Source organism: Poecilia latipinna, unplaced genomic scaffold (assembly GCF_001443285.1).
Source record: "Poecilia latipinna isolate Pla-1442-1.1 unplaced genomic scaffold, P_latipinna-1.0 Scaffold483, whole genome shotgun sequence".
Classification (NCBI taxonomy): domain Eukaryota; kingdom Metazoa; phylum Chordata; class Actinopteri; order Cyprinodontiformes; family Poeciliidae; genus Poecilia; species Poecilia latipinna.
The window spans coordinates 318,289-334,971 of record NW_015113099.1 but is presented as its reverse complement, the minus strand read 5'-3'; the positions used below and the strand labels follow the sequence as shown (position 1 = coordinate 334,971).

The 16,683-nt window shown below is 43.1% G+C and overlaps 1 protein-coding gene across 4 annotated transcripts in view; it reads right to left on the bottom strand.

The window, feature by feature from the left end:
- Positions 1-1,550: 1,550 nt before the first annotated feature.
- The window catches only part of nrp1a (neuropilin 1a), a 94,089-nt gene continuing 78,956 nt past the window's right edge, over positions 1,551-16,683 (bottom strand). For 2 of the 4 annotated variants that reach the window (XM_015039762.1, XM_015039763.1), the window contains exons 10-18: positions 15,360-15,691; positions 12,383-12,527; positions 7,438-7,548; positions 6,728-6,778; positions 3,891-4,034; positions 3,525-3,802; positions 3,341-3,437; positions 3,196-3,249; positions 1,551-2,564 (exon numbers count right to left, since the gene is read on the bottom strand). In XM_015039762.1, the coding sequence (XP_014895248.1) occupies positions 2,272-2,564; positions 3,196-3,249; positions 3,341-3,437; positions 3,525-3,802; positions 3,891-4,034; positions 6,728-6,778; positions 7,438-7,548; positions 12,383-12,527; positions 15,360-15,691 (1,505 nt within the window). In that variant the 3' untranslated portion in view covers positions 1,551-2,271. The remainder of the gene's footprint in view (positions 2,565-3,195; positions 3,250-3,340; positions 3,438-3,524; positions 3,803-3,890; positions 4,035-6,727; positions 6,779-7,437; positions 7,549-12,382; positions 12,528-15,359; positions 15,692-16,683) is intronic. The other 2 variants (XM_015039765.1, XM_015039766.1) reach the window with 2 other exon arrangements.

Genomic DNA, 16,683 nt, shown 5'->3' with positions numbered 1-16,683 from the left:
AATTGAGGAGGGGGGGGGGTTGCTGTTAAAAAGGGGGTTTAAAAAAAAAAAAAAAAAAAAAAAGCTAAGAGTGTGTGTGTGTGTGTGTGTGTGTGTGTACAACACGGCACGACATACAAAGCACACGGATTTAAAAGACGTCACCCTTCTTAGATACAAAAATTGATCAAGTTCGTGATTGGATCGGTCGGTGGTGAGGCAAACCGATGAGTTTCATCGTTGGGCTCGCAGGCCCCGTCGTGTGTGTGCGTGTGTGTGTCCTCAAGATTCTCACCATCCGAATGCGTTATGGTGGGATTGTCTCATCCGTCCATCTGCAAACATCTCGACTGAGATTGTAAAAGTTTACACTTTTTAAAACATTGAAATGACCTAGAAAAAAAAAAGCGCTTTGCCAGGTTTTGCAATTTTCCACAAGTGTCCTGTGTTTCCCCTTCCATGCCAGAAGGGTGATCACTTGATGATAAGCTGTGTTCTTGCTGTACTCTCTGTTAGTGAAAGCCCCTGGAGTCAAGAGGTGTGTGTGTGTGTGGGTGTGTGTGTGGGTGTTTAGGGGCAACAATCCTTTGGTAAAGCCACGGAGGGATTCCCAGATAACCTGATTCAGGTGATGCCACTCGATCCCCCGCCGTGCCGCTCCAATGACATCGGCTCTGACATCACGTCGTTATGGCTGCTACATGTGAAACGCATAAAACTCTCGCAGGCCCAAGCGAGACCTGTCAGCTACACGTCTGGGTTTATCACGAGACACGTCCATGTCCGGCTGAACTACCGATAGCACCGTCGTTCAGTGAGTGGGTCGGCTCCTCTTCTTAAAAAATCGGCTTCCTATCAACAAAGTGCATTCAAGCTGCATTGTTCAGACAGTGAACATCCACAGTGATGCTGGAGGGACAATAAAAGACAAAATAATAATAAAAAAAAATAAAATAATAATAATAATAAAAGAACGTTGGTTGATGGTTTTCCTTTTTGTATGCTGGTCGACATATATATATATATATATATACATACATATATATATATATATATATATATATATATATATATATATATAATTTTTTTTGACATGTCTAATTTTACCCTTTAATTTTGTCAAATGAGACATTAGCAATGGAGGATGTTTTTCATGTGCATGTTTTACCCTTTTATTCATCCATCCTTTGAGTGTTTTTTTTTTTTTTTAAATGAAAGATGGCTTCAACGCACAAAATTAGCGTCACACAAACGCACAAAATCAGTCTTGCTTGCCTGAGCAACGGAATCTACGGCCAACGCCACACTTCTGCACAAAACAGTCAAAAGATTGTATTTACACACATACACAAACGTACTCACTCACACTAATGAAGGGGAAAAAAGGGATACTGCAGCTTTTTTTTTCTTTTTACTTTCTTTAAAAAGGGCAATAAAATATATTAAAACTTATTTACAAGTATTTTTTTTTCTTGGACAGAAAAACAAAAAAACAAAAGAAAAAGCGCTGCAATAAACTATAGTCCTGTTTCGCAAGAATTCGTAAGGTAATGTGCCCCTGTTTCCTTTCGTTATAACTTAACCCTAATATAATTAAAAAGAGAACTCAGTTCAACGGAAAAGGCCAAACAAAAGGTACTAAAGGCACTGTCAGAACCATACGTGAATGGGACCCGAACTGCAGGGTGGTCAAGGGGGGAAAGGATCGGGATCGGGGTCGCGCTCGTTACGCCACCCTGCAGTGGCAAAATGTACAGTTTCGTCAGGATATGGTTCTTTAAGGGTTTGGATACGTCTCTTTCAAAGCGTGAAGAGAAACAACAGCTTTCATGAACTGATTCTACAAACAAAACCTCCCCCATCACATTTCTCACCCCACCAAAAATGATAAATACTTTAAACATTATTAATAAATTGGTCTCAACACCAGCATCCGATTGTAGAAATGAATGAAAATCAAAATACAAAATTATAATATCATCTAAATCATCTGTACATACTTTTTTTTTTTTTCCTGTATTTTTTTTATTTATTTGTACACAGTGTCCCCTACTGGTAGGTTCTTTTTACTGCAGCTCCTGAGAAAAAAAGCGTGGATCAGTCCAAACCTCCCACTGGTTTCCTGAACCCTGACCCTCATCTGTTGAGCGGAGGGTGTTTGGCAGTTCTGTTGAGCCCGCTTACGGGGCCGGCATACAAAATATGCCTAGAAATGTTTCTTATTTTCCTTCTTTTTCTTTTTGTGCGAGCTCTGCTCCGTCTTTTAGTCTTGTGACAGCAGCCTGACCCATCTCATGCCTCTGAGTATGAGTTCTGTACATTGAGTTTGTCCTTTTTTAGCTTGACGCCGTCCACCAACTCAAAGTTATAGTTCTCCAGGGCCGATAAGTTCCTCTCCGACATCCCGCCGTGCGAGCAAGCGCAGTACAGGACCACGCCGCAGATGGCCCCCAGGAAAACCCCCAGGGCCGACATGGCGATGATGGTGATGAGGATGGGATTGAGAGTTTTCAGCATGTTGCCAGCGCCGCTGATCTGGTTAGTTTCTACCAGGTCTGGATAGTCGGTGATGTCCTCAACCTCAACTAAAGGAGAGAGAGCAGAAACAGAGGAATGTGACAAATTCAGAGAAAGCCTATCCATACTTCATGAACTTCTTCACATTATGTCATGTCAGATCCATTAAACCCAATATGTTAGTTCTAGACCAGGAGAACAAAAACAATGCAAAGCTGCTAAGTGGAAGGAAAACAATAATTTCCTTTCAAAATTTTACAAATAAAGATGTCAAAGGTAAAGGATACATATGCATTCAGAGTAGGGGTGCACCAATTGCAATTTTCTGGCCGACCACCAATTAAGACTTACATAAAGTCTGACCTGCAGATGATAATTTTGGCTGATATGGATTTTTTTGTCTGAAATGTTGCTAAATATAGTAAGAAAGTTGCTGAGTTGGCAATAATGTGGTGAAAACTGTTAACTACAAATGTTCAGACATGACCTAGTGTCACTCAAACCTCTCTCACAGCAACGCAAAAGAGGACCGTGGTTGATTTTTAGACCTTTACTGAGGCTGATAAAATCAGTGGACAAGACTTAATTTCACATGCAAGTATCGGCCGATCAATGAGCTCCCAAAATTACAGAAACCAGGGCTGGTGTATCAGTGCACTCTAAATATCAACTATTAAAACTCCATTTGAAATGGCTTACAAATTTCGTTGTTATTGTCCTCCGGTAGCATTGGCTCAGTGGGCACATCAGGATCTATAAAAACAAGAAATTACAGATTAATCCAGTACTTCAGGGAACGTCTCCCAGACCAGCACGAACACAAGAACTGGACTGTGATCCTCACCTTCACAGTCTGATTTGCCAAGCCCGTCGAGAACCTTAATGTCATCCACAGCGATGTCTCCCCAACTCTTCCTCTGCACAAGACCCTCAATCACCACCTTTGAAATAAAAGCATATACAGTTAAAGTCAATCCGATGTTCAAGTTTCAGAGAGAAAAAAGTAGGTCAATTGACGAGACACTGACCTGATAGGGTTTGCTGATCCGCGGGACAAGGACACGCCCTTCCCTCCAACGATTCCCTTGGTGACCACTGACCGTCCAGAGCAGGATGTCGGCAGTTCCTTCCTCAGTCTGCTCGCGCTGTTTGATATGCAGTGTTCCGATGTGCGACCCGTGCATGTGGTACCAAAAGGACACACACAGGTCGGAGTCCTCAGAGCTGACCATGGGACTCACTAGTCGAGCCACTTCGCTCTCTTGGAGACCTGTCGCTAGTGTATAAATGAAGTTTCCTGACCCCCCTGTTGGATAGTTAAAATTAGTTTGCCTTGGGGTAGAAATGGGTGAAGAGTTTCTTTTCTATGTAGGCCAACAGATTGAGGTACTCACCTGTGTGGTCCATGTTGGGGCCGGTGTTGAGAGTTGGGGTGCCGCTGGACTGGATTTGCCACCTGGAGCCAGTGTCCTCTGAAGTCCAACGGCAGAAGGAGGGATCATTGGGCCAACCGAAGTCGCAGGCAAACCACAGAAAGGCTGAAAGCAAGTTGAAGACAGGTCTAGCTTTATTGAGAGATCTCATTTTATTACAAAAGGAGAAATGTCAATTGCTTCAGCTGGAATCCAGACAATTATTGAAAGGTTTGTAGCCTGTAGTCATTATTTGACCACGGGCTACAAACAAGAACATCCTACTCTACAAACTCTAGAGGGCAGCAGATCACTGTAGAACGAAAGACTCAGGTCCCACTTGTTGGTGAGGCAAAAGTTGGAAAATGAAATCAAAATGTGACACGAGACAGAGAGAAGTGTTGGTGAAGACATCACACCGTCCTTTTATCACGACTGCGCTTAATGATATCTCTTAATGAATGTAACAGGGTTGAGTAGGGAACAGACGGGGAGGCATGCTGGGAACACACGCCAAACAATGACAGGGGGATGAAGACGACAAGGTCTGGACACAGCTTAGAAAGGGACATTCAGAGCATCCCGCTGAGAGATGAGGATTTTAATGAGAGCGGGGACTTGAGATTTCAAGACGGCAGCGCCGAGGCGCCGTTCCAACTGCGCGGTCCCCCATGGACCTACGGCGTGCCGGAGCAGCCTCCGCAGAGGCCAGAAAACGTGCGAGAGCTTTTGGACAAAGAAAGACTTCCAATCAACACACAAGAGAGGGATGTTTGGGATGTTAGGCATGGTTTTAAGCTCCAGCAGGAGATGCCTTCGAAGATATAATGAGACTGCCTTCCAAGTGACAAAATATATTAGCCAATATTCCCTTTAATAACGGCGAGGGTTTAACTAGCTTCTGCAGGCTATGACTCTATTTACCCATTAAGCACAAAGGCTGGAATTCTCATGTGGAACCACATTACAGACTCCAAGCCACGTTCACATATAAATCCCACTCCCAATTAAAAGGCGTTTGACTTTTTTTTTTTTTTTTGTTCCACTATTGGAAGGCTTTGACTGAGGCGGCCAACAAGCCCTGGATAAGATGAGCAGCCACATGACGCATTTGGGCATTTCATTAAAAGAAAAGGAGATGTTTTCCTGCTCAGTACCAATGGAAACTAGATCCTCGGAGATTAGGATACATAGGAGACATGCACCACACAGACTCAGGACACATAAACATGAACACATGTATGGCTCGATTCTACTGACATGGAATGTCTTTACCCTGAGATAGAAGGTTCATTGAATGCAAAATAGGAAAAAAAAAGAAACCCAGATTTTCTCATTCATTAGCTGCAGTGGCTTGCAAAAGTATTCATACACTTTCAACTTTTTACAACTACAGATGACTGTGTATGCTATTGGGGTGTTGTGTGATAGACCGACACAAGGTGGGACATAATCCCAAAAAGTTGCTTCTTTCCAAAATACTTTGAAATGAATCCATGGATGGAGAGAATTCGAAAACATCAGGACATTTTGGTCTGGTCTCTACATGGGCTATTCTGGGATAAGAATATGCTTCAGGCTAAATTATTGCACTGTACTTCTGACTATTTATGGCCTTTGATGCATGGATGGAGTGTTCAGCAGTGTTTTTGCATGTAGGCCAAACATAAAAACTATTTTCTCATCTTGCCTTTCATTGTCTGTGGTAAACTGCAGACAGAACTTCTTTATTTGGTTATTTAACAATGGCTTTGCTTCCTGATACTCTTTCATAAAGTCGTATCAGCGGAGTGCAAGACTAATAGCCGTCCTGTCAACAGATTTCCCCACCTGATCTATGGATCTCTTGGCTGCTTGCATGATTAATGTGCTCTTTCTGCATCCTTTCACTTTAAGTGGACGGCCACGTCTTAGGAGGTTTGCTGTTGTGTCGTACTTTTTCCATCTTCATGTGATAGACAGTGCTACGGGAAATGTCCAAACTTTGGCGTGTTGTTTTCCAGTTTTCCACAGCTTTATCCCTGACCTGTCTGCTGTTCCTGGATCTCGACAGTGCTGTTTGTTAACAAACACCTGTTTTTATTGCTACATTAAATCAAACACAAGTGGACATAAAGTACCGAAACAAAACAGTAAAAAGCTCAAGGTGATCAAAGACTTTTTGTGAGGCAACATACACTCATAAAACGAGTTAATTCTCCGAAATCGCCGTGCATTTTCTCTAAGACACAAGGTTGAGTTTAAGGCAAACACACAATACATGTCACTTTTTTCCATTAGGATAGCCACTGCCCCAGCAGACTGCAGACAGACCATAAAGCCAGCTGACTGAGTAAATGGGGATGGGTGGAGCCTACGGACCATTAGCCAAGGTCAGACTGGGGTGCTTTCTCCCAGCTGGCTGCTGCCTCATCAGCCCCGCTATAGGAGACACTGCTATGTGTGCTTGGCTGGGGACGTGGCCCCAGAGTCCACCTAATTTCCTCCGGTCATCTGCATCGTGCTTCCCTGCTCTTCGCGCCAGCTCCTTTTTTTTTGCGTGCGTCAGTGTCGGCCCGGTGATTAGTGATTATGCTGAGGAGGCAGCAGCGGAGCACCGGTGCTAATCATCAGCTAGCCTCACGTCATGCAATCCCTCTCACCCTGTCAGCAGGAGCCTCTCTGGGCCATATCATCAGCCTTAATAACAGACCAACGCCAGAGGAGAAGAGGGACCTGCCTGGCGATGGCATTCATTACCTTTGGTCTGCTTCTTGTGGTTTAAAATTAAAACTCAGCAGGTAAACAAGAACAAATCCTACAAAACTTTAGAAACTTACCTGGAATGGGGTCCACTTTTAAAGTTGTGGTCTCTGGCATTGTGGTGCCACCTGTCACAAGATGGAGCAGCACAGTTAGCCTTGTTCGCAGGTTGATTCCCTTCTCAGACATCGTCTGCATTCATGCCAGATTGAGCTGATCACTTCATGCCACTTTCCATTCATTTCCTTCAGTACACCCTTTTCATCGACTATCGTCGCCTATGACTGAGACAGTGCCATGCTCCTCATTGGAGACTGCTGGTTAATGGAGAGCACCAGCGGCGGTGCAGGCTCATTGAGTTACTGGGTTAGTGGGAAAGGAGGCCAAGAGGACAAAGCATATGAGAGAGCTAATGACAGAAAGAGGCAGAGCTCTGCTGCAGAGACGCAGAGACAGGTGTGTGTGGATCGGTGTGTCCCCCGTGAGTTTCCACGAGGGGGGTGGGGGGGAAATAGGAAGACTGACGAGGGAGGTGGGAACTAAAGGTGCAACTAATTAGAGCTGTATCTATCAGTGCCAGCTCACATGTAGTCGCATGCATGCATGCTGGCGAGCGTGCACGGGAGATGCCAGATTGGCTACACTAAGAGAACTTGGTGGCATTGCGTAGATGGGGGGAGGAAGACAGGAAGCAGAGTCAGAAACAGAGTAAGAGAGGCGGGGGGGGGGGCAACGGGAGGGTGATGGGGGGAGTTTGGACGCAGTCTCATGAAGGCGATGTTAGCACCTGTCACGTCGTAGTCATCACCTGTGCCGCTGTGGCAGCTCGCCTGGTCGTCGTCACACTCGTCCGAAGGGGTGGTGCTCGGGGCCGGAGTGGTCGGGGGGAGTGTCGGCGCTGGAAGACAAAGAGTGAGAGGAGACAGCAATCAGCACTGACTGGATTTCTGAGCCAAACCGGTATTGGTGAGGAGGCTGGATGTTGATGAGTCTGACCTTATGCATATGTGACTGGGGTCAAAGGAAAGCACTGCGCTCGCTTTTATCAGGAAATAACAAGAAATCTGCATGCAACGATCGTCGTGTTTAAAAGTCCTCAGTTTTAATTTTGATCTGAGTCGTTTAACTCAATAAACAATATTAAAAAAATGCAGATTCAACATTATTAAAATTCCAGATTAGCTTTAAAATAAGATGTGATCACTCTTGAACATACGGGTCCCATTTTTCAGCCAGTTTTGAACCATTTAGGCTTTCATAATGTCATTATGACATTATGACATCAATGTATAATGTGTAAAACAGCATTATCATGTTATTGTAAAAGCAGCTGCATTTACATTGACCGTAAAGTTACCCATTTTGACAGTTCAAAAATAAATTAACTTAATGCAAACATGCCAATTAAAAAAAAACCCGTATCTTTTGATAAAAAGTTTTGGCAGTAGGATAAGTATTTTTTTTTTTTTTTTGGCTTTATCAAAATTAATTAGTTTTGCAAAACTGCAATGGAAACAACAGGAAGGAGGCGGAGGATGATGACATATCGTGTGAACAAAATTATTCATGTGAGATTTTAATTGTGTTTCTTACTTAATGGAAACACCGCAACAGAGAAATTGTGTTTTTTTATCAATAGCAGCGGAATATTGACAAAGTTTTCCACACATTTGAAAAGGAAACGCAGCTACTGTGGAATAACTCAGTAAGATTTTCTGTCATGGTGTTGGAGACCAGAGGTCCTCCGATCCAGACCTCCAGGGCCGGGGTCCTGCAACTTTTAGATGTTTATATGATAGATTGGTCTTTGTGGTTAAAAAAGAAAGCTAAAGAAAATAAAAATTAAATATGTGTAAGTACCCCAACCACAGCTACATACTGGCTTTCAATGTCAGCTTTTATTCTTTGTTCTTTTTTCTTCGGCTGGAGCTACTAGAACTGCTCCTTTTTATCAAGTTGAAGAGGTGTGGGTGTATAAATACAGCCTTGAAGTTAGTGCATGATGCTTGAGCGGTTGAAACTACAAGATGCAAAAAAAAAAAAAAAGACATCCAAATGGCTACATAGGCAGGGCAACCATGGCCTATCATTACAGCCCTGAATCACTTCGATGTGGGTAAGGCCCAAGATCCACTCCACGCTCCGCTGCCGCGCAGCCGTCCTGCGGTGTGAGCGTGCATTTGTAAGTTTTTATACGGTCTGAGTAATGATCGGGCTTCCCCAGAGCAGAGGGAGGAAAGAGAACGAGGAGAGAGGTGGAGCATGGAAGAGGCATAGACAGATTGGGGGGTGGGGAGGGGGGTGTGGCGTCTGTGCACGCGAGCCGATCCTCCCGCTCTCGGCCTCCGCTCGATGAAATATGAGGCTGATCAGCCCCTGTCAGATTCAGGGTGGGAGAGGTCAGGGGTGGGGTCAGTGCTGCGTTAGGAAACCCTCTTACAGAAATGAAGACTTAGCCCTCCTGCTGTGGCTCTTACTGAACGCACGCACGCACGCACGCACGCACGCACGCACGCACACTCTTTCTGGCACACGCTTACACACATACACAGGCCCTGTGTATGTGTGTAATTGTATACGTTGTCCTGTTAACCACAACCTTGGCGAGGTACTTGCGGTTGCTGTGAGTGCATCCGTCTCTATGAGTCTGTCTGTTTTTGGCATTAACTGTGAAAACAAGCATTATCATCTGTCTGTAGCTCCTGCTGGGAGTCCATCAGGTTTATGACAGAATGGACTGCCCTGAAATCCAATATGTAAATCCACGACCATACCACTAGGCGCTTTCTGTGCTACACAACTGCACAAAGATTTTATTTGAACAGTAAATAAGTTTATGCTGTTTTTAAGCCGGGTTGTACATTCATCATAAGACTACAAACTAAACAGATGAACCAGTGCGATGTGTTCACCTAACAGGGTAGCTGCAACAGATTGATTTTTGCAACAGGTGTGTAATTGAATCTATCAAACATGTTCAATTACCTGAAAATTACCTGAAAACTTGAGATAGCTGATCAACTGAACAATATCTGCATCTCCACTGACTACACAACGGCACAATTTGACATTTGGAAAATAAATTTGCTTAACGGAAACACAACAATTTCAAAACAGATCTTGTTTTTTGATTAAAAAAAAAAAAAAAATTGTGGCACCAGGATGAGATGGTTTATCTGCTGGAAACAGTTTGTCAGGTGTGATGCTTCTGGTGAAGACCTACTAGTCATTTTTACAGAATACCTCAACTCAGGACTTGGAGAACCAAAGTGACAAGTGGCCTTGAATTCAACCTGCCACTCTGAATCTCCTAATGAGGCAGTGACAACGCTAAACACAGTCGATTTGTAAAAAGGTTCAAATACGTCAGGAACACCACAGTTCTCACCGTTAGTTTGATGAGTCGAGTTAAGGTGCAGTGAGACAAAACAAATAACTGAACTTTAGCCATGGTTACTTTTTGTAGCAGCTGTGATGTGATCTAAAATAGTCTCTTTGCTAAATTTCAGGCACCATATCAATTCATCACTTGAGTTATGAATTGATAACTCAATTCATAAGTTGAGTTATCAATTCATAACTCAACTTAAGAATTGATAACTCATAAGTTGAGTTACAATGAGGTTTTTTAAAGCCTCATCTAAGAGGCTTTAAAAAAACACATGGAAAAACAAGTTAGCGGTGAGCGCCGTTTAAAGAAAAAACCTTGAAATACCTTCATAAAGTCTGGGAAAGCCAAGGGTCAGAACCCTCTCAGGGCAAAGCCTCAGACCAAGTCTGACTCCTTTCACATCGACAGAAAGAAATAACGGACGGCTCGGTCGTTTCGCACAGTACTCTACATCTGCTCCCAGAGAGAGATCGCTAATAGATAGAAACAATATGGATCAATTCAAATATACCACTGGCTCCTTTGAAAGACCAAAGACGAGGACGGGCTGTGAAGAGAGTGATGAGGGCCAGGCGGCAACAAACCGAGGAGGCCAGGTGGGCTTTTATTTGATCCCCTCCAGAAGTGGCCGGCCATGAGGGCAGCTTTGATGTAACAGGGAGAGAAGACAAACCGTCCCTTGTTGGAATAAACAGCATGAGCTGGACAGCTGTGTGCTGAACACAGGGAGCCTTCATGGCCATCATTAAATAACCAGGGATGTTGTGAAGAGATGACGTGAAAGCTGTGTCTAGTCATGTTATTAGTCTGGTTGATAGATTGCTCACCTCACCGAGCCTGACACATCACACGCGAAGAGATGTAACACACTGTATGCTCAGACTGTGAGAACTCTTATCTAGATGTCCCTACTGTACTCACGTCATCGCTTTGGATAGAAAGTAATCACCGGTTTTCACCTGACCGCTGGGAAAGAGAATTTGATTATGCCGGCTAAACCTGTTTCTGCTGTCAACGGCAAAGATAAAAGGTTTCACTTTGCCACCAAGAAATCCCACCGGCCCCCACAGCAGCCAGCCGAAACCAGGTATTTCCATACGCTGTGAGGAAGATGCATAGCCATAAACTGTTCCTGCTTTGGGTCAGTTGGAGCTTCCAAATATTATTTGTGTTTTTAGAGTATTTTTTTTTTAAAGTTCACATTAATTTTCCTAGTATTTAGGGAAATTAAATACTTTTTGGGGGTCTCACAATAACTTGTTGGAATTTTGGTCGATTCCCTCTTTCAGCTCACCAATCTCTACCATCTGGTCACACTTGAGGAGTTCAACATTTCAATAAGTGATTTAAAAAAAAAAAACTCTGCTCATTTAATTTTTATAGAACTGAAATGAGGCTTGGTGATGGCCACTGCAAAAACACCGAGTTTGTCGTCCTAAATCCACTTTGTAATTAAGTGATGATATGCATTAGGATAGTGTCTATTTGGATTTGGAAGACCCATTTATACCCAAACATTAACTTCCTGTGTTCTTCAACATTTCCACATAACATTCTTTCATCAAGATGCCATCTATTTAGTGACATGTGCCAATCTGTGCAACTCTCTTCCTGATGCCTCGATTGATTCCTGTTTTAGTTTCCACAATATCACGCAAGGGAGCAGTGTGTTGCCTTAAGTCAGATGTTATTAATTATTAAAGGTTTACAAACCCAATGACCTCTTCGTCTACATAGGCAAAGTATCCTCAGTTTATGTAAACTTCAGAATTTGAGGAAATGTTTTCTCTCAATGAGGAAATAATTTTGCTAATCCTATCAGACCAAAAACCAAGAAGAGCTCGGTCTCATTTTATATCAAACAATATTGAAAAAGTGGTTTTTTGTTTTTATATCATGCTTGCAACCTTTGGGTATTTCATCACTTCATTATTTATGATAACAAATTTCTTATCACGATAAGAATTTTGATTTATCAATGTCAATTTTTGAAGTTTAAACCCTGTAAAACTGTCCAGATTGATGGTTTTGCTATTTTTTCCACTGTTTTGTTCAATGACAGTTTAGTGATGCAAATCACACTTCCTTATGTGACTGGTGTCCTGTAGATGCACATAACTAATGGAAGTTATTTTCAAGGTCCTTATTTGTGTTTGTGGGGTTATAACTGCTGTCATACATTTATCCAAAAAAGATCTGGTAAATATGTTATCGTCACTTTTATCGTTATCACAATAGTTCCATCAAATATCGTGATGAAAAACTTTAAGCCCATATTGCCCACCACTAAGATCAAACAAGATTCTTATTCGTTTTTTTTGTGTGTGTTGCTCATGTTTACCTTCAATCTCGCAGCCGAGGAGCTCCAGGCGCAGGCCCATCCCAGCAGGAGTGGCCCTCTCTGGATAAATTCTGATGAAACGGGTCAGCAGGGGCTCCACTGTCCTCAGCTCAGGAGTGTCGTAATTACTGTTACCTTCAAATATCTGGGACAGAAAAAAAAAAAAAAAAATAGAGAGAAGAGTAGTTACAACATGTAATATGCTGTACACACCCCCGAGCACGCTCTCTGGGATTCTTATTGCGGCATTCTGAACTTTACAGTAATACGTGTGGGTGGCGAGCGCCGGCTTTGGTGGAGAGTAACGGGAGACTGGCGGGAAATAAAAGGCGATCAGCAAATCTGCGGTCTTGCTGACATCTAAACCGCAGCATGCGTGGGTGACACAGAGGGTAAGAAAACAAAACAAAACAAAACCAAAAAACAGCATGACGCAGACCTTTTTGTCAAAAAAGTAACTTTCAGCTCCCTGAACTCTGTTTGCAAACAAAGAAATGGCTGTTAGAGGGGAGAAAGTGGGAGATGTAGGATTTAGGAGCAAGGAAAGAGAAAGGTAGAGGACTGATGGAAGTGGATTAATGAGGATGATCACGTGAGACAGCCTGGTGCGCTCTAGATGCTTGGGTACCTCTCTGGCGAGGTAAGAAAGGGAGCTAACTAGGACAGTCGGGGGTATGGATCTCTCCTGCACCCATCATAAATCAACCATCAGCCCATCTGGATGAGATTTATGCCCTGTCAGGGACAACTGTAATTGGGGACGGGGTGTTGCAGCTCCTCTTGGAAAAGTATGTGGCTCTTTATGAGAGCATGATGTGTGCATGATACATCGTGCCATAAGTGGAGTGTGTGTTCTGTGGATGCAGCAAAGCTGGCAGATAAATCTTTGGTCATTTGCTCAGTTAGGAAGTGAGTTCTTCTGCCTCTCCAAGTAGGTTCTTACTGTCCCCTGACAGACCTGAAGAGTGTGACTCGCATGTAATGCCAAGCAGCGTGTGGGAACTTGGGATTGCGATGTTTATTTTAATGCGATTCAAAAGCACAGCCGAGATTGACTCGCTGTGACTGCTTTATTACTCACAACTGGCAGGTGCGACGTTCTGGCGAAAGTGGACCAAATTCATCATAATCAGAAACAATGTACAGATTTATCTGAGATGTTTTCAGAAGCACCTTTAAATCGGGTCAGAAAACAAACCATCTATTTTAATTTGTTGCCTTGACAGAAATATGGACTTTTAAAGGGGCGGTGCTACGTGTTTCCCAGGCATATAGTGCCATTTTATTGCACAATCAAGTAACTATGATAACTTCAGTTGTTAGAAAAATGCTGTATATATTAAATATGACTTTAAAAATTTACTTTGTATGTAACACCTTGAAATTGAGCTTCTGTCTCCTTAAGAAACTCCTTCTCTTTCTGAAGCTCCACCTCCAAGAAGTCATCACAGCATGACTCCTCTATAAACCCTTTAACAATATTCTTACCAGGGTTTCACTGAGAAGTAACTTGTATAATGAGCTCAACCACCAGGTGTTTGCTAATTGCTGCTGGCTAGTCTGAAGGAGCAGAGTAGGGGAGTCACAAGGGAAGTCTGCTTTACATGCTGTGGAGACTTGGAAGCTTGAAAACTGCAGCTCTGGGGAGGAACTTCTTCTTGAAGGTGGGGCTAGGTGCACCCAGGTGTTTTGCTCAGCTGAATGGTTGCCATGGGAGATTAAAGGATTTCTCAAACATGCATAAAAGAATCAAGGCAACATTCTAGGTATGTTTTTGATGAGTGAATAACATCATAACATGTTGTAAAACTCAAAAATGTCAATTTAACAATATATTGCCCCTAATACATTATCTAAAGTTCTTAAGCGACTTGGTTCTAGAAGGTGATTTGTCCAATCAAACTATAGGCTTCCATGGCATTGATGGAGCATTCACACTCTGAGGGTTAAATGTTTGTCACTGATCCACCTGGCCGCTTCGCCAGCCATCCATCATCTGTTGTTTAATCTAAGATCAGGTTGTAAGGGTAACAGGTCCAGGTGGGAATATCCTTCTCCCCAATGACACTTCAGCTGATTCCCAGGGATTCCTGCTTGTTCCCAGGCCAGAAGGTTCCTCCCTCCCCCCCACTTCACTTCTAGGTTGAACATGTCTGGAAAACCTCCAAATGTAGGTTAATTATCTCTACAGCTGAGCCCAGCCACCCTAAGAACGGCTCCCATTTTAGTCTGTTGCATCTGGAATCCCATATCTCAGTGCTATCAAACTTATTTTCATTTTGAGTCACATCAAGATTATGAATGTTTTCAAAGAGGCAGATTTGCTAGAATGTACTGATAAAACCGAGTTACAAATTGTTACAATATTAATAAATACAAAATCTTTTCTCATTGATCAGACTCCTGGATTTTGCAATTGTTTTTTGTGATGTTTGTGTGTGCGCTGAAATAGAAATATTTGTAAAGAACTGCAATATTTGTGCTGGTCCATGACGGTAAATGTGACTTTTTGTTACTCGCTGCATCGATCATGGACTACAGCTTGACGTCACGGCAGGCTGAGGCAGCACTGAGGTGAAAAGTATCACTTGAACTGAAAATGTGCAGAAAATGTGCAATAAATTCACAAATATGCAATACGCAGGGATATGTTGATTTTGCGTTCATTTCTACAATTGCGAGTTGTGAAAAAACAATTGGAGTGACTGTAATTTGGCAGTTTACAGGTAAAAGTTGCTTCGGTTTGATTGGTACAATATTATTTAAGATATTTAAGCACACAATTGTTAACTTGAAGCTTCTGGTGTCCAGAGGGCCACATAAAAAGCTATGAATGCTTCATCCTTCATCCTCATCAGTTCAAGAGGTACCTTCTACAAAATGACAGATTTTTTTGGTAAGGGATATGCTTCTCTGATCTCTTCAGAACTAAACAAATGTCCAATCGGTTTCTTATACCCACCCCACCTGAACCTACCTTTGGTTTGTTTCCGCTGGTGTCAGACACCACCCTCCAGTCAGAGCCGTTGTTGCTGTACCCGAGGCGGAACTTCTTCATGAAGACCTTGTTCTCACGGTATTTCCCTCCCTGGATGATGAACCCTTTAACCAGCTTTTCTTCACCGAGATCCACCTGCAGCCACTCATTGGTGAAGGGCTGCGGCTGGGGCAGCAGCGTCCACCCGGTCCTGCTGGTGAGAAGGCGGGCGTTCTCGGGCACCCAGCTCCGGTCGGTGTGAGAGGACGCCGTGATCTGGTTGTCTGTGATCAGGCCTGACACCATGCCCAGCATGCCGGAGCAGGGGTACTCTGAGAGATGAGAGAGGAACAGGAAAATGTGCTTAACTTTTTGTTTTTTTGATGGAAATCAATTGAAACCCCCGCAGAGATGCAACTTATGTACAGAAAGAACTTCATCTTTAACCAAAGGGGTCGATGTCCAAGATCATCTAGAGTGGTAAGAGGATAGTCTGGGTCTGAGTCTTGCATACAGGATGGCCAAAGTCAAAGGGAGGAGGCTCATTCCCCAAACTCTTTGTGATGTTACTGTGATCTCTACCTCTGTTCTCTGTCTCTCTATGTGTTGGTAGCTCTCGTGCATACTAATTCTTCAGCCTGAAGCGATTGTCTCCAGGCAGCCAATTAAAACTCTCTTCCCGGCTGGTGCTTCCACCTCCTGCATTCTGGGAGCCCTGGTTTTTTCTTCTTTCTATCTCTCTGCCCCCTCTCCATAGACTTACATGTATCTACACACGAAAACAGTCTCTTTGTGCTGTTTTTGCTGCCACAGCAATCAACTCGCCTTCTGCTTCACAGCTGTCAACATCTGTGGGACTATATCTTTGAACGTATCGTTGTTTGCCTGTCCGGTGTCCCAGATTTCCCTCGTTCTTTGAACTACTTCTCTGATCTTGTCTTCAGCTCTTGATGAATTTTAGCTCTTTGCACCTTTTGCATTTGGTTCCAAAGTCAAAACGCACGTCTTTTCAGATTTACTTCATTTTTGTTTGTGAACTTTATTTACACTCAAAGTTGAATGGAGGAGGCTAGAAACCTTTTGGTATTCAAGCATTTTGCTGTTCTTCCATCACTTCTCCAAATCTTTCATTCAAACCCAAAAACAACAAATCTAGAGACCTTAAGTAGCTTATTATATCTCCGCTATAGAAGAAAAACTGTCGCTTGTGTTCATTTTAGAAAAAAGCGTACATTTTCAGCTTTGCAGCACTGTGGGAGAAAAACAGAAAAAATATTTGCAGAACAAGGCCTCTTTCAGCCAACCTCTGCCTATGTGAAATGGT